The sequence below is a fragment of the Myotis daubentonii genome, chromosome 18 (assembly GCF_963259705.1).
Source record: "Myotis daubentonii chromosome 18, mMyoDau2.1, whole genome shotgun sequence".
NCBI classification, from domain to species: Eukaryota; Metazoa; Chordata; class Mammalia; order Chiroptera; family Vespertilionidae; genus Myotis; species Myotis daubentonii.
This window is the reverse complement of record NC_081857.1, coordinates 30,826,467-30,844,570: the sequence shown is the minus strand read 5'-3', so window position 1 is coordinate 30,844,570 and position 18,104 is coordinate 30,826,467. Positions and strand designations below refer to the sequence as shown.

Below are 18,104 nucleotides of genomic sequence, written 5' to 3'. Positions count from 1 at the left end.
ACTGGGAACTCGGTCTCTCTCTCGGGTCCACACCAAGTGACACATCGGAATCGTGCTGAGTTCCACTTCCAAGTCCACTCTGACCTCCCAATTGTTTTCTGGAGCTCGATGACTTTCTGCCAACACTGAGCAAAGCTTACTCCTCTCCACCTGGAAATAAAGGTTTACATCCTTCCGCTCTCCCGTTTTAAGTTCAGCCAAGGTTCCCGGGAGAGGGGCCGTGGAGCAGAAGGCAGCCGGTGCCACCAAAGGAACAAATCTGCCAAACCGAGCAGCACCGCCCCCTACCTTTCCCCACGGGCTCCCAATTGGTCCTTGTGGCTCCGGATTGGTGTTCCAGCTTGCCCGTCGCCTCCATAGACCCCACCCTTAGCCTGCGACTATTGGTAAATCGTTACGTCATTGCCCCATCTACCTCACTCCTATTGGTTCCCATAGGCAGGGGCGGTCGCAACGTCACAGGCAAGGGCCGCCATTTTAACTGAGCAACCCTAGTGACAGGAGCCGAAGGAGCAGCGCAGGTTGTCCCCATTTCCCCTCCCCCTTCCCTTCTCCGTTTGACTTCCCGGGCCCCTTACATTCCACAGTCCCGGTCCCGCCATGTCTCAGAAACAAGAAGAGGAGAACCCTGCGGAGGAGACCGGCGAGGAGAAGCAGGTGAAATGGAGGGGGTGCGGGCGAGCGAGCCGGGGGCGACAGTGAGGGGGCGGGAGACGGTCTCCCACCGGTGCGGATTGGTCGCCCTGATCTCAGGCTCTGCAGGGGTTGGCCACTTCTTGCGTCACGCCGAGTGAGCGTCAACGCGACTTGCTGCTTTGGCGCTGATTGGTTGGGTCGATTGTCAGTCAGTGCCTTACCCTTCCTCATTGGCCAAGAAGCCTACCGCTCAGCTCCTTCAAGCTGTGCTATAATTGGCCGAGCTTGGGCGCGGGGCGGGTGTTTGGAAAGACTGGGTGAATGAAAGGGGGCTGGTGGTCCCTGGATGTGATGTGTATTTTTGGTTATTAGGGGTAAATAACACGACTACCAGGCTGGGGCCTGCATCCCAAATCCTTCGGAAGCTACAGGTTGAGGTAAAGACGTTTAAAAAAAGGACCAGCATTGGGGGAAGGGAGAAGAGTAATTCTTACCATGGTTAAAGGCGGCAATTTTATCAAGATAACCTATTTTGACGATTGGGGATGGTCTGTTGCCCATCTTCCGTGAGGACGGAACAAGATTGAAGAGGACTGAAGTCCCATACAGAATCATCGAGGTTAAATTTAGAAAAGACACCAGGAGAGTCGTGACAAGAAAGACGCCACTCTATCACCCTATTTCCCCCAGACTTCCAAGGCAGCGAGACTTAGTTCACCCGCAATTCTGTGATGAAAACACGCCAATTAGACCTCTGCTTGGGGGTTGTATTTGACTTACAACATTTCGTACTGGGTTCAGAGACTCATGACATGCACCTGTTGTTATACCTGTGCCGGAATACCAAGGAGAGGTAATATAATCCCACCAAGAAGAGCCAAGAGTGGCTTTAGATTATTTTTAAAAGTTACCAAAGAAAAGGGCAGCGGGGCCCACAAAAAGCCAGGAGCGTAGACAGTGAGAGCCACTGCAAGCCAGTCGAGCTCTTGCCATGTTCCCCAAACTGCCATCACTAGCCCCATGAGGGTTGGTGTTTACTTTTTGGCAAAAACTGGGTAAAATGCTAGTGGACCTACTGTATCTTAATTTTCCCGAGATTAAAAATAGGGTCATTTTCATCTCTGTTTACCTACCACCTCCCTGCCACATGTTTATGGAAATGCTGAAGCAATGTCCTCCCATTACTAAGGTGGAGATTTTTGGAGAAGGCTGTGTAGCTCTAGCCTCCTCCACAGAGAGACTTCTCAGATGACTATCTTCGATTCTAAATAGGGAGGGAGCATTTCAGCAGAATTATCTATCCCGTTTGCTTTCCCATTTGACCTGTACTGTGAGTTAGTCAGCAGCCAGGGTACTTTCCTACTCATCATGTATCACCAAAAAGCCTTGGCTGGTTCTTTCTCTCTTTGTCTTTCCTAGCTTCTGTGCTGAGTGAGCTATGGCTTGCTCTGTGATTAACTAGGCATTACCTTTAACCCAGTACTCACAGGTCACCGAGGTGGTTCCCTGGGTAGAGTGTGAGAAGCACCTTGTCTTTTCTTCTCACAATACAGTGTTCTTGGGCTTTAGGAATTTGAACAAAGGTCTAGCTTTATTTGAGAGTAGAGTGGAAATAGCATGTTTACAAGTAAGTGGATCTTCAGGAAAAAAAATAGCATACAGGTTATCAAATATTAGAAGCAGTTGCTTCTCAGTCTTTAATTTTATCTGCCCATTTGTTCCTTCCAGGACACGCAGGAGAAAGAAGGTATTCTCCCTGAGAGAGCTGAGGAGGCAAAGCTAAAGGCCAAATATCCAAGCCTAGGACAAAAGCCTGGAGGCTCCGACTTCCTCATGAAGAGACTCCAGAAAGGGGTATGTAGGGGACACAGTCTCTTAGCCTCTTCTTTGGAGCCAAAGGGGATGAGCTCTATAGAGGTTCTACTGAATGCTGACCTGGAAGTTTTGTTTGTTGGGCAGCAGTGGAAAGGAATTAGAAACTTATAATGAGCAAAGCAAATTGTTGTAAATCTCTGACATGGTATCAGTTTATCATCTGGCTTCCCACATAGGATATTAAGGCTTTATGTAGGGGCATTTGGCTATGGGAGATTTGGGGGATAAAGGAAGGTTGTTAGAGACTGGAACACTGGCTGCACTAGGCATTTGCCTATTTGGATGGTGGGAATTTTAGGACTGCATTCTTTAGAATTAGAGCTAAAGGTTGTAGGTGCATCATTTCAGAAAAAGATCAAACCATCTGTCCTACAGATTTCCTGAACTTAAAATGAATGGATTTATTCAGACCCTTGAAGTTAGCACAAGCCATTTACTCCTTTCTGTCCAAAGAGGTTCTATTTACCAAGGGAGAATCTACCTTCATAGCCATCTAGCCCCTGATCAGGTTTCTCAGTCCCCAGAGGTGGCTAAATCTACTGAGGGATTGGGAATCATTAAGCCAGAGTGTATTCCTCTGTGGATGAAATGGAGAGTGAAATAGACCCGTGAAGAATCCCAGTTGTTGAGTCTTCGCCACAGGTGATGTGTGATGCTGATTTGCAGTTTACCTTGCTGTAGGCAAGACAGGCATGGGCAGGCTTTCACAACCATGGAACCTGTGGAGGGAGTGGGAGTCAGAGGAAAAGTACATCATCCTCAGGGACAAGCCTGGTTTCTATTCATGGTCTGAGAAAACCCTTTTCCAGTTTGAGGTTGTTGGCTGGAGGTTGATCTGCTGTTTGCTAGGGTAGCCCCAGATTACCCCTTCTTTATATCTGTCTCCCCCGCACCAAATCTGTTGGTGACTAATAGGTCCTCAGTAAGCCTTTATGTATAAAGTCAATCATTTTGTTGAACCATCTTCTGCTGATGAGGCTACAAATGATGTGGCTACAAAGGATGTAGAGGCTATTTCTTAACTCCAAAAATCTATACTCTAGCTGAGAAATTGCTGACATACATTTGGGGAGCAGATACAAGTGCATGTAATTAATGCTAAGGTGTGTATGCATGAGATTAATCATGAAAGACTTGAAAGATCTGAGAGTGGATGAAGATTTGTAATGGATGTGGATCTCCTTGTTTTTGAGGATGGCCAGGGCTCCTCACTCACCTAAACCTCCCTCTTGTCTCTTAGCAAAAGTACTTTGACTCAGGAGACTACAACATGGCCAAAGCCAAGATGAAGAATAAGCAGCTGCCAAGTGCAGGACCAGACAAGAACCTGGTGACTGGTGACCACATCCCTACCCCACAGGATCTGCCCCAGAGAAAGTCCTCGCTCGTCACCAGCAAGCTTGCGGGGTAACCTGGGCCCCTCTTTTCCCCTTCCTCACCCACTGGACTTTTATATATCATAGGCAGGAATGGAATGGGCATCTAGTTAGAGAACTTCTCAGCTTGCTAGCCAGCAGTGACTGCGATTCAGCTGGGGGCTGCTGAGAAGGGGTGTGTGTGGAGCAGGGGCTCTGAGTTCATTTCTTTGGTTAAATTGGTATTCCCACACCCTCACTATAGCCCAGAAGTAGGAGACTAGGATTGAGTAATACTGCAAACTTTTTTTCTTCTGTACAAGAAACTGGGGAGACGTGATTTCTTTTTCGGAAGAGAGAATCTCAGAATTGGTTAGGCCAAGCCTTGAGAATAATGTGGCAGGTTTTAACATTCAAGGCTAACCTGACATTATTGGGAAAGGTAGATTGAATGAGATCTTTTCTCTGTGCTTCTAAGTGTTTTGTCTTAGGCTGCTATTGCTTCATGTTTCCATTATGGCAGATTTAGAGAATCCTCAAAAAAGAAAAACTGATTTGCTTGCCTAAAACTACAGTGCCCACCTAACCTCCCTTAGTCAGTGTCTCTTACAGTTTGCCCTGGCTTTTAATGTAAAGATTGGAAAACATTGCATAAAATGGGCGCTCTCTCTAGCTCTCTCTCTCTTTCTCTCTTTCTTTCTTTCTCCCAGCATGTTGCTTTTGAAAGCATTGTGAGATAGCAGAAGGAGCACTGGTTTAAGAGTCAAGATATCTGGGTTTGGGTCTAGTTCCATGTAGAAGTGATATGTAACCTTGCTCAAGTCATTTAGCCTCTCAGGATTTATGTTGTCATCTGTAAAATAGTTTGAGTATGGATAAAATTGATTCTGACTTTAGAATTCTGTAACTGCCAGTTGGAAAACGCTGCTATTCTTTGTAAAACTAATGAGGCAGGCGCATCAGTGATTTGCCTACACAGGGGAACCATTTGAAGACTACATGGGGAGAGAGGAAGTAGAGATTGGGGCGGGGGGCGGGTGTGAATTCAGGCAAGAGGACCTCATACATATCATGGTGATGGGGTTGAAAAAAAGTTCCAAGCAGCTAGCCACGGAAGCTCCTGCCTCTGCCCAACCCACTTTTCTAGCCTGCAGTCTGCAACTCTGCTGCTAAAAAGGCTGCTCTGGCAGCTGAGCTGTGGGCCTGAGGAAACATGCTCAGTCTTGCACTATGGAGGCCCATCTGATGTAATCGGATGCCAGGTGTATTGTTAGGGAGACAAGAAGAAAGGGGATGCACTGAGCTAGCCTCTAGGGCTTAGTACTACAGCAGGGCTGGAGTAGCAGGTTCTTCGGAGAGAATTCAAATTGGAGAACGCTGGGGAAGGTGGTTAAGGAGCGAAAAGGAACACAGAAATCTCTGCCTTCCTAGAGCTCAGTAACCCAGCACCTGTTTGATGAGAAGCAGCAGTGCTGGTTCATGAATGTGTGGAGGAAGGGCTTGCAGTTGGCCAGCATCCTCAGTCTAGTTATCAGTAGCTTGGCCTGAATCTTCCTGAATGCAACCTGCTAGTTACGATAGAGAGGGTCAGGGTGAGAACTAACTATTGAAGAGAGCAAGGTTTGTAATCCTCTCTTGCCCTCTCACAAATCCTGACAGGCCAAACATTTGGCCCAATGAGAACGTCTGATGAACTTGATGGGGTGCATGTGCGGGGATGGGATGCGTATAGACTTCTCTCCTGACCAGCCACCCACTTTTCAGGCTGTCATTCAGATTGGATAGGAAAAAGTTGGTGAGGGAGGAATGGAGAGAGCAGGACCCCTGAATTCCTTGGCCCCCAGACTCCTCGACTGTCACTTGTAATTGTATATGATTTCTGTGTTTCTTGCTCCATTTCCTCATGCTGTCTTCCTTAGTCTAAAATCCACGTGGGAAGGGGAAAATGCCGAACATCCTTGTATAGTTTCCTCAACTGTCCCAGCCATGTTGTACATAGATATGTCATGTTATTATATATATAAATATATATATAATTTTGTACGTTTTCTTCATCTCTGATTTTCTCGAATTTTGTACTTTTTTCGTTTCTGTCTGAGCCACTTTCTCTATTGGTCAATTTGAATACTCAAAACTGAGGTCACAATGAGTCTGGTATTAGGAAGGAATAGAAGAAATAGGGAGATCAGAAAACTGTTGGTCTCTCTCTCTCTTCATCTGGTCATATTCTAGTTTAAGACTCAAGCTACATTCTGTGTTCACCACATGTTTCCACAGCATGAAGTACATAAGTCCATGGCAAAGAAAAATCCAAATCCCAGTTGCTTTGATTAAACCTAGATTATTAAATCCACTCAAAACAACCTGTGTGTTGTCTGGCCCTGGCCTCCACCCAGTCACCACCTCATCACTGTGTGCCCACAGTCAGTCTCTGCTGCTCTAAGTGACTGTGCTTTGCGTATGAAATTGCGCTGCTCCAAGCCAGGAGGCAGCTACCACCCCTATGAGCCTCCAGTTGTTTTGATCTTGTCTAACGAATTGCTTTTCTGTCTTTGTTTTTATGGATATCTTTTAAAAAGGCAGAGAACATTTTGTTTTGTGGATAAGACTCAAATTCATTCATTCTCTCTCTTTCTCTCAATAATTTTCTATGGATAGGATTGAGGGATATGCTAGGTAGCCTAATGATTGTTAAGTATAGAAGAGTCATGGAATAGAGACTGGGATGGAATTTAGGTATTTTTCCCTTATTACTTGACAGTGTTTTCTTTTTCTTCTTCTATGTTCATCCGCAGTGGCCAAGTTGAATGATGCTGCCCGGGGCTCCGCCAGATCCTGAGACGCTGCCCCCCCTGGGTCCTGTGCTGGCTCCTGCCCCTCCCTGCATTTGCAGAGGGCTCAGGAGGTGGCTCGGGCACGGGCTGGAGAGGCAGAAGCCCCTGCCCGTCGGTGTCCCAGCGCATGGAGCCCCTTGGGCTGAGCACCAAGACCTTGAACCTTTTTTGTTTTACCTTTCTTCCAAATAACCATTGGGAGAAATCTCAGTGAAATCCTGGGGAGTGGGGTGGGGCTGGGGAGTTGTTTGAGAGGGTGGGTGGGAGATTTAGGGGAATATGAATTAGGGCTTGGAGTTGATAACATTCCTGACTATCCTTCTTAACCCTGTGGCTGGTGTGAGGTGGATGTGAGGGGAAGGAAGTGGAGTAAACTAAAGACATGGGGTTCCAATTTAACTTTGTAGAAAAATGCAACGTTTGCTTAGACATGGCTGGGGACGTGTCAGATAAAAGAAACTGTCCATCTAAATATGACAGATGCAGACAGCTCCTCTGGTTCTGCAGAGCAAGCTGAGAATGCAATTAATGTTAATTGTTCATTTTTTTAAATATCCTTGAAACAGATGTACTGTGGGGAGAAGGGCAGTCAGTATGGGGAAAGAGGGCCATGAGCATGGGGAGCCCCACAGAGCCCAGGGGACTTTTTCAGTATTTGAAATTTTAAAAAAAAAAGACCCATGAAAAAAAAACCCACCCATAAATACTCTGAAGCAGTTGGTGTGTTTTATTGGGGTTTGGGGAAAGGGAAGAAAAGACAGACACCATTCAGGGGAGAAGCTGGTGTATGGCCCTAAGTTTTTTAAGGAACAGGGGCTCTTAATATAGGATGTGGTTGGGCTCTACACTCCATCACTTAGGGAGAGGGAACAAGGATGTTGGCTTACAGACCAGGGTTTTTCCTGACCCCTGTCCATCCCTTTGTTCCAGTACCTAATACAGATGCATCAACCTCAGGTTTGGGCTCACAAAATGAAGAATTTGAGAGTGTTTGATCTTAAACGATTTATTCACACCTAAAGCTTAGTCCACACTAAGCATAAAAGGAAGCCCACTCTTCCTTTTCAGTCGTGTACTCGTTCACAATTCTCATGTTTGTGAAGGAGAAATGGACCTCTAGTAACAAGCCAAAAGGAACTCGAGCCTCTCTGCTTGTGGCCAGCAGGAGGCACAGTGACTTCTCTCCTTGTCAAAACAATCTCAAATCCTGCCACTGACAGAAGGTAAAAGACCTGTGAATGTGACATACAGAAGAAACGTTACCAAAGTAGAAACATACTCAGCCCTGTCTCTCCTGGCCTCACCAGACATTCACATGTGGTCAACTGAAACCACTCGCCCATTTTGCCCAACTTTGATGAGGAGAGATTATCATGCTATTTTCCCAAATGTGAATGGCTTTTCAAATGAGTGTGCATCAAGGAAGATAAACAAGGTCCAGGCGACAGATATTTTAGAGAAACCTCCATTTTATTGAGGGAGAGGGGTACTTCTAAACTGGAGAAGAAATGTTGTTCTTGGTATCTAACTCATTCTCCTTAATGAGAATCTTTCTAAAGTTTTCAATTAAGGTATTCCTGACTTGCTCTCTCTAAATTTAGCCAGGGGACTGTGATGCCTCCTAACCATGGCATTTCTGAACAGCACACTAGACACTGAGTGAGCCAGGTAGAATGGAGCTCGGTGAAAGAAAGACATGCCGTGGCCAGGTGGCTCCATTGGTTGGAGTGTCATACCATACACCAAAAGGTTGAGGGTTTGATTCCCAGTCAGGGCACATACCTAGGTTGCAAGTTTGATCCTCCGTTGGAGCATGTACAGGAGGCAACTAATCGATGTTTCTCACATCGATGCTTTCTTTCTCTCTCTCTCTCTTTCTAAAATCAATAAAACATATCTTGGGGGAGGATTTATTTTTTTAAAAAGTATTCCCTGCCATTGTGGGAATTATTGTCTAGCTGGAAGAACGTATATGAAAAAGTTCATGTACTTCAAAAGCTAGGATATATACACAGGGTGTGGCAAAAGTAGGTTTACAGTTGTGAATACTTAAAACAGCTTATTCTTATATTATTGTTGTTTTATTTCCCATAGGAACTGTAAACCTACTTTTGCCCCACACTGTATATCCTAAACCAATCCTCTGACTTCTGGGGCATGTTGTCCCTGGTTTGTGTTTGCCAGGTAGACACAGCTGGGGAATGAGGTCAGGGGGGCTGAGTGGGGTCATTCAGTTAGTGCAGTTTTATTTTAATACAGTTCAGAAAATTGAGGTATAGGTTACTTGTAAAGTGGCAAGCTAGTTTTACTGAAGACCTCAAGTTAATATCTAGGCTTCTATATGATTTTTCCATTATTTCTGGCTTCCCTGTCCTTAGTTTTAAGCTGTAGTTTTAGGAATCCTGGGGTGCCAAGAAATGTTTGTGACTATCTCTATTTCAGTTTAAAACTTGCCATCTCTTGTTTTTCACTCTCTTACTATAGAGCTAGGCAGCCAAGGCAGACCGATTCTGCAGTGCTTCAAATAGCTGATCCTGCCAGTGTTTCAGTTAGGTATTTTTTAAAATCTTTATTCCAAATTGTGGATCTACTGCTCCGATGTGGTTGAGTGATGATTGTGCTGACAAGCAGCTTGGCCATCTGATATACAGGGTGTCAGAGATGACGTCACCATTATTATTGTCCAGTGGCATTTATTTTAAGCTGATGTGGCCTGAGCATAGACAATACAGGCAAAAGAAAAATTACTTAGAGTTGCCTTTGAGGATATCTGTAGTGAGCCAGTGGCACCCACACAAACAGCCCTTGTGTGTATAGCGCCCTCTGCTGGGTCTTGAGGGAAGTTAGCAAGGAAAGGGAAGATTTCTTCCTTGGGAAGCTAAGACATGACAGTGGCATACAAATAAAAGCAAATTAATGTAGTTCCAAGCAGCATTCAAGAGCTAAGGGAGCCCTAACTGGTTTGGTTCAGTGGATAGAGCATTGGCCTGTGGACCGAAGGTAGAATTCAATTCCAGTCAAAAGCACCAAAAAAAAAAAAAAAAAAGCGAAGGGAAGGAGAGTCAAGATGTGTTGTTTGCTGAATTTTCTTAGGGGCAGATGACTAATAAAAGATAAGGAGAGGCGTGCCCTCCCTCTCAGGAGCACACCTGCCCTTCTTTACTTTTCTCACCTGCACACTAAGAGTCCTCACAAGACTTGCAACCAGGGAAGCAATGGGCAGCGCCAGTTCGTCCCAAGCTAAAACCCTGAGCCTGTCTCCAAGGCCCCCTTTTCTCTGACTTTTCATGAAGCCAACAGCAGCCCCACCTTGGCTCTCTCCTGTTGCTTTTTCAATCCTAAGCCCTTGTTTCACTGTCCCCAGCTTTAATAAATGTACTCTCAAAAAATAAATAAATAAATAAAAGATAAGGTGAGGCCTCCCATGCTTGGGCAGAAATATTTTAATTCAAAATAATTGTTGCCCTGCTAGTTTGGTTCAGTTTGTTGAGTGTCATCCGGTGAACCAAAAGGTCACGGTTCTATTCCCAGTCAGGTCACATGCCCAGGTTGCGGTTCAGTCCCTGGTCGGGGTGTGTACGGGAGGCAGCCTATCGATGTTTTCTCTCTCTCACATTGATATTTCTCCCTCTCCCTTTCTGTCTCTCTAAAAATCAATAAAAAAACATATTTTTTAAAAAAGTAATTGTTGAACACTCACTCTGCAATTGGAAATATTAGCTGTTACTGGGCAGGTAAACAATGTAAGAAATGGTGTATGTCCTGGAGGAAACTGAGGCAGTATTGAGACAACACTTCTAAATATAACACAAGATAGCATGCGATTTTTCAAACAGTGGTAAAAATATTTTTGAGAAGGTAAAATCCAGAGGGCTGGAATCATTAGGTAAATATTAGTGGAGGAAATGGAAATTGAACTGGCCTTGAAAGATGGGTAGTACTTAAATGGTCTAATTCAATTATCATTGAATAAGTTCCCATAATTTGCCAGGCACTGTGCTAAAATATAAGATGTGTGATATGTGGATGCTTCTTTCAAGGAGATTATACTCTGGTGGAGAAACTGTACACAAAGAAATCATACTGCAGTGTTAAACTTGCAGCGGCAGAGGCCTACCTACATAGAGCAAAGGGATGCGTAATTAACAATTGCTAAATGTTCTGAGAGCTTACCACGTGTCTAGCCCCATGCTGTGGGTTTAATTTACATCATCTCATTTAACCCTCAACAATTCTATAAAGTAGGTAGTCTTCCTATTGCTGTTCTACAAATGGCAAAACTAAAACAGTAACTTGCCCAAGTCACACAGCTTCTGAGAATGAAGACAGGATTCACTGCATCGCCTGCAGAGGGATAGGGGAAAGAGTGATCAGGAAGGGTTTTATGGAGTGAGTGCTGAAGGATGAACAGGATTTCTCCAGAAAGGTAAGTGGAAATGGACATTTTGGTAGAGGAACCAATACTTAGAGAAGAATGAGACAATGTGGAATCTGGTGTTTTAGGAGTACCAGTATCGAATGAGTCCTGGGGAGTAGCTGAAGACCAGGTCAGGAAAGTAGACGGGAGACATGGTCAAATCTGTGTTTTAGGTAGGTTGCATTGTCCCATGCACCAAGAAGTCACTGGTTTGATTCCCAGTCAGGGCATATGCCTGGGTTGCAGGCTCAATTTCCAGTGGGGGTTGTGCAGGAGGCAGCTGATCGATGTTTCTCTCTCATCGATGTTTCTCCCTCTCCCTTTCTCTCGAAAATCAATAAAAACTTTTTTTCCCCAAAAAAGAATACAACTGGAAGAGCAAGTTTAGCAAGGAAGATAATGAGTTGCATTTTGCAGAAGGGTTGATTTGAGGTAACTATAGGACATCGAGGATTAGATGATCAATAAATTATTGGATCTTTAAGTCTGGACTCTAGAGGTTAGAGAAGAAGTCAAGATGGTATATTCTGCCCTCTCTGGTTTGGCTCAGTGGATAGAGCATCAGCCTATGGACTGAAGGGTCCCAGGTTCAATTTCAGTCAAGGGCACATGCCGGGGATGCGGGCTTGATCCCCAGTAGGGGGCGTGCAGGAGGCAGCCACTCAATGAGTCTCATCATTGATGTTTCTATCCATCTCCCTCTCTGAAATCAATAAAAATATGTATTTTTTTTAAAAGATAGTAGATTCTGTGGACTTCAAGATGTATCAGTAAAGCCATGAAAGTGAAAGCATTTAGAGCAGGAAGATTGTAGAGCTGAGAACATTTAGAGCAGAAGATTGTAGAGCTCTCCCTGATGAAAGCTAACATTTGAAGGGAATAGAGAGAAGGGCCCAATAAAATAGGAGAATGAGGAAAATGTGGTGTGAAGGGCAGTAAAATGGAGGAACAGGATTAGTCCACAATGTAAAGTGCTATTGGAGGTTTATATGAAGTAAGAAATGTGACTGTCTAGCTTATATTGTTAAAAAAAAGTGCCCAAAATTTTCAGCCACATAATTTGTCAGAATTATGGTTTAGGGTGTATGTATCTACTCTTTGTACTTTTTTTTTTTTTAAATCTATTTTATTGATTTTTTACAGAGAGGAAGGGAGAGAGATAGAGAGTCAGAAACATCGATGAGAGAGAAACATCGATCAGCCGCCTCCCGCACATCCCCCACTGGGGATGCGCCCGCAACCCAGGCACATGCCCCTGACCAGAATCGAACCCGGGACCCCTGAGTCCGCAGGCCGACGCTCTATCCACTGAGCCAAACCGGTTTCGGCTACTCTTTGTACTTTTCAAGATGTTGGCAGTGAACATGTATTTGAAGAGATCATTTAAATTTCAAAAACAATAAAATCACACTTTTTTAAAATGGACTAAAGGGTGTCCAAATGAATTGGCAATTAGTAACCTTTTGAGACAAGTTTCAATGGGTTGGTAGAGGCAAAATCTTGCTTGTAGAACTGAGTGGTATGGAAGGTTTTATTGCTGTTTTAGGATAGGAACGACTTAAGCACATTTATGGACTGGGTCAAAGGAACAAGTAAAAGTTGAAGCTCAATAGAAAATGATGGTAACCGAAAAGCGTTCTTCTGAAGAGGAGGGATTGAAACAAGAGCTCAGATGGGTGTGGTTAATTAAACAACAGTTCAACAAACATTTATTGAGCACTTACTATGTGCCAACCACTGTACAAGGCGAGGTCATGGGGTTAACTTAGTTGGGAAACCAGCTGAGTGAGAAATTGGTCTCAAGCAAGAGGATGTGCGTACACACACACACATACCCAGGCAGCTGGGTGTTGCTAGAGAATATATATACAGGTGTCCCAAGAAAATGTATGCACACTTTGAATAATTATTAATTCCAATGGGTTAAATCTGAAAAGAAAGAAGCATCAATTGAGCTATCAGCTGTAAAGTGTGTATACATTTTTTGGAGCACCCTATATAATCAGGAGCAGAGAAGATATATTACTGTGTAGATCCTGGATCATGATTTGTAGACGTGAAGTGGACTGACAGGGGAGCAAAGGGATTAAAGGTGCTGGTACAAGACAGTTCAAGGATTCCAGCTGATTCAGGTGAAGAAAAGCCGAAACCGGTTTGGCTCTGTGGATAGAGCGTCGGCCTGCGGACTGAAGGGTCCCAGGTTCGATTCCGGTCAAGGGCATGTACCTGGGTTGCGGGCACATCCCCGGTGGGAGATGTGCAGGAGGCAGCTGATCGATGTTTCTCTCTCATCGATGTTTCTAACTCTCTATCTCTCTCCCTTTCTCTCTGTAAAAAATCAATACAATATATTTAAAAAAAAAAAAAAAAGGAGTATGGGAGCCCGGCTGGTGTGGGTCAGCAGTTGAGCATCGACCCAGGAACCAAGAGGCCATTGGTTTGATTCCTGGTCAGGGCACATGCCCAGGTTGTGGGCTTGATCCCCAGTGGGGGCCATGCAGGAGGCAGCCAATCAGTGATTCTCTCTCATCATCGATGTTTCTATTTCTCCATCCCTCTCCCTTCCTTTCTCTCTAAAAATCAATAAAAGTATATTATTTTGTTAAGAAGTATGGTAAACTCTGGTCAAGAGAAATTTTGATAAAGGTCAAAGAGCAGATGGTTAAGCTGGAAGCTCAGGACACAGTAGTCAAAATGATGTTAGAGGTAGAACTCTTCCATTTAATGACAAGACACTAAAAAGTGGAGTAAAGGTGAAGGTCATTGGAATGTTAAGGATGGAACTAAGCAAGTTCCTACATCCAGCTGTGAAGGTAGGTGGCTCATGTATTTGGGGTTTTGTTCTGTTACCTCTTGTTAAACCCAACTGTGTTGTATTTTTCTACATAAAAGGAAAACTAAAGTTTCTAGCTTAGAAAATAACAAAAAAGGAGTGCTAGCTCAATAATATATTTAGATTGAAAAGACTGAATAGAATTTACACAGTACAGGAACTTTTCTCAAATTATTTATATTCGTTAGGTCTACATAGGCACCAACAGGCCTCATTCTTGATTTAGTGCCAGCGACTTACCTCAGAGTCCCAAACTCAATTAGTAACACCAAACTTGTACCTATGCTAGAATATTTATATTTTTCACTGGAGAGAAAACTCTCATGGTAGAAATTTAAACATTCAGCCTTTGAAGGGATTTTTTTTTTTAAATTTTTTCTGTTTTGAAGAGGCAACTTTTTACTGTTGCTAAAATCACCTCGTGTGGAAACCACCTCTTGGAATATACAGAGAAAAGTCCTGGCATCATCATTCAGTGGTCATGAGTTCTGCTTTGGTATTAGGTACATGTCTGAAGCGTCTTTTATGATTAGGAAAGCCTGAGTCACCCTCAGACTTCCCTCCATTACATTTCTGAGTCATTTCCTTTCCATGACCCTTACTGGGTACAGCTAAGTATAAAAAATCCCAAAGTACAGCGTTTGGGAACTAAAGGGCCATTAGAGATCATTCTGTTCAGTGCACTCATTTTACAGATGATGAACCTGAGGCCGAGAGCGTGTGCCTTTACCTGGTTACACGACCTCTGTCAGGCGCTTTTCCTACACTCAAGGCCCTCTTTGGGGGAAGCGGATTTCACAGCAAATTTGGGACTTGGATTAGATTTATTGTTGTTAGAAGTAAACAAAGTAAATGAATACTTGGGTTGAACGTGTGGAAGGAGCACGGGGCCAAAGGGAACAAGCTGGCACCCATGGTATCCCCTCAAGTAATTTGACCTGCCACGGGAGCCCTGACAAGCAGAGGACTCCTGTAGGACCTGCGTCTTCTAACTCAGGGTTTCAACCTTGGGACTGCTGACATTTTGGACCAAATACTTCTTTGTTGTGAGGACAGTCCTGTATTTTTTGTTGTTGTGTGTTGTTTTGGTTTGGTTTTTTTGTCCTGCGTGTTTTAAGATAAATATTAACAGCCTCTCCTTCCTCTACCCACTAGATGCTCAGTCAGGACCATCAAAAAGTCCCCAGACGTTACCAAATGTCCCTTGGGGTCCCCTGGCTGAGAGTCACTGTGCTGACTTACGGGGCTCTCAGTACTCTGGCCTGGGCCCACTTCATCTCAGCGGTGCCTGTCCTTGCTCATACACCCTTGTCCACGGCTTTCCCTCTGGGGCCACCACACCATCCTTGGAGGGGATCCTCTGACCTCCCTCTGCCCGAAAGTGGCACCTGGAGTGAAAATGGGAAGCAAGTTTCTCTCTCTCTCCCTCTCTCTCTCTCTCTCTCTCTCTCTCTCTCTCTCTCTCTCTCTCTCTCTCCCCCCCCCCCCCTCTTGCCCCTGACAGGAATTTACATAATTGGTTAAAAGAATACAAAGGTATGCAAGACTCAGTGCTTAATTGTGACTGTTGTGAATCAAGAAAAGACCTTAAGCCCCTTTCCTACCTTGAGGGTGAACTGGGAGGGATAATTGAAGGCATACCAAAGAAATCTGTTTTCTGCATAGTCCGCCCCTTCATCCCCCCCCCGCCCCCCCCCCCGCCCCCCCCAGTCCTCACTAGTTCTCTCTAGTGCCCATATTTAGAAACCAAAAGCCTGTGCTGTCATAGAAAGACAGAAACCAGATGGTTGCTATGGAGATTTGTTTAAACACACACACCCTAGCCTAGAGCATGGCTCAGGCTGAGTGGTAGGGGTGAAGAGCAGTTCTTGCCGGGACGTGTGTTTTTCTTAATTTCCTATTGCCTTACCTCTTCTATCCTCCCACATTTTCTTCTCATTTCTGCTACCAGATGCCACTTCCCACTACACCCTCACCCAAGGATATTTTTCCATTGATTTTTAGGGAGTGGAATAGAGAAGGACAGACAGAGAAAAACATCAATATCATCAAGCCCCGACCAGGGCCCAGGCTGGGAGAAGCCTGCAAACTAGATTCGTGCCCTTGACGGGTATTGAGCCCTGGGACCCTTTGGTCTGCAGGCTCTATCCACGGAGCCAAACCGGGAGGGCACCACTGTTGTTCTTAAACAGCTCCTTTGCCTCAGGAAGTCACAATTTAAGACTAGAATTACTTAATGTTTTTTAACCCATTCACCTGTAATAGGAGGATAATTATAATACAAACATGATCTGGCTTTGTTAGGATTAAATATCTGTAAAGAAACTTGTATCATGGCTGGCAAAGTAGATGCTCAATAAATGGAATTTGTTCTTATGCTAAAATGAAATCCTGCCCTGGGGCACCTTTGGAAATCCTGACTTGTGCTTTCTCTGAAAGTAGGAGAACGCTATTGTGGGAGTGGCCCTTATCCTGGGGAGTAACAGAAGAGCAGAACTGTGGGGGAAGGAAGGTTTTGTTTTTTGTCTTTGTTGTATTCCACTGGAAAGCTGTTTTGGAGGGGAAAAAATCTGGGCATATGATCTCCTCTTCTGCAATTTGAAATGAAAGGCATAGGAAGGAAAGACAAGACAAAACCACCCTTACCCAGCCAAAATGAAAGAGTGCAAAGGAGGCAGAATGCTGTCTGGGCCTTTGACTGTGTCTGTGGAACAGGCTAGGGCTTGTTCCTACTATAGATTCTGTGCATGATGTCTGTTGAATTTTTGGGGGGGGAACCTAAAAACATGGTATTTTCTAATACTAGATAATAGGACAGGTAGTTCCACCCCTGGAAATAGGTAAGATTTCTCTTCATCCGCTTGAATTTACTGTAGAGCGATGTTCCTGCAGGAGGCCTTAACTCCTTCCAATGCACCGAGGAAATGGAAGGAAACATGCCCCGTGCATTTTCACCTCTGTCCTATTTCACAGAATAGACATTACTAGCCTACTTTTTGTTGTTGTTAATCCTCACCCGTGGATGTTTTTTCCATTGATTTTTAGAGAGTGGAAGGGAGGGGAGAAAGGCAGAGAGAGAAACATTGATGTGAGAAAACACATGGATTGGTTGCCTTCCCCCATGGGGGGTGGAGTCTGCAACCGAGGTACCTGCCCTTGACGGAAATGGAACCCGCGACCCTTCAGTGCTTGGGCCAGTGCTCTAACCACTGAGCAACCAGCTCAGGCTATGCTATTTTTTTATAGGTAAAAAACATTTCATTGTAAAATGGATGGAGAGATAAAATTATGTTGGGCGCCACTTTCTGTTGCCGGTGGATGTGGGGTTCTTGCAGTGTCGCAAGGAAAAGCATTTCCAAAGACCCAGAGGAGAGGAGAATTTATTTGGGAGGCAAAATGAAGGGAGTTCCTCAAAGACCCATCTCAGTCCATAGCATCGTGGAAAATCAGGGTCTAAATAGAGTCAATGTCCAGAGGTTCTTTGTCATGTTCAAGATTAGTTCCGGTCCGCCTTTGGCAGGTTAGCAGGAGTGGAAGGTGCCGCGCTGTGGCTTGTGGTAAGAAGACTGCTCCATCTTAGCTTTACTCTGCTCTCCCTGCCCCTCTGCCCCTCCTGCCGGTTTCTGCAGTCTCTCTTCTCTCTGCTCCCGCCCCCCGCGGCTCGTGCTGTGGCTTGGAAACCCCTTGGCCTGAGCGCAAATCAGCCTCAGTGCTGTAGGTCCCTGCAGGGCAATGGGCAAGTGGGTGCCAGGGAAAGCCGAACGCAGGGAGCGGTGCGCACCCGCTGTTGCCTTGGAATGTGCTCCTACCGCGGGAAGCTGGGGCCCATTCCTTTCCCCACTCGCAGCTCTGCGCGCCCAGCACAGATAACGGGGTACCCTCTCAGCTGCGGTGCCAGCCGAGCTGCGTGTAGCCTAGGCACACAGGTTCCATCCCCCTTTCGCTCCTCCCGCCTCCACCCCAATTTGCTCTGTCCGAGGAGCAGCCAGCGATCACACGCTGCTAACCCGGGGGCCTTAGGGCATAGCTTGCAACCCCCCGGCTGGCCTCTTCCACCTCCCCATCCCTGCGGCTGCGTGAACGACTGTCTCTGGACCTGGCCTCCACCTCCGGCCTCCCTGCACCTTCATCCTGACGGTGCCTCTGCAGCCGGG

At 45.2% G+C, this 18,104-nt stretch overlaps 1 protein-coding gene across 1 annotated transcript; it reads left to right on the top strand.

Moving 5' to 3' along the window:
• Positions 1 to 456: 456 nt before the first annotated feature.
• ENSA (endosulfine alpha) lies at positions 457 to 10,097 on the top strand. The gene is made up of 4 exons (XM_059674588.1): positions 457 to 657; positions 2,365 to 2,490; positions 3,752 to 3,918; positions 6,662 to 10,097. Exons 1-4 carry the CDS (start codon positions 601 to 603, stop codon positions 6,675 to 6,677), a joined length of 366 nt encoding a protein of 121 aa, XP_059530571.1. The 5' UTR covers positions 457 to 600; the 3' UTR covers positions 6,678 to 10,097.
• Positions 10,098 to 18,104: the final 8,007 nt, after the last annotated feature.

Excerpts from the sequence above, each read along its gene's own strand:
- ENSA (XM_059674588.1), top strand. The coding sequence starts at position 601 with ATGTCTCAGAAACAAGAAGAGGAGAACCCTGCGGAGGAGACCGGCGAG. Across the intron at positions 658-2,364 it reads AGACCGGCGAGGAGAAGCAG|GACACGCAGGAGAAAGAAGG; the intron begins GTGAAATGGAGG and ends TGTTCCTTCCAG. Across the intron at positions 2,491-3,751 it reads TGAAGAGACTCCAGAAAGGG|CAAAAGTACTTTGACTCAGG; the intron begins GTATGTAGGGGA and ends CTTGTCTCTTAG.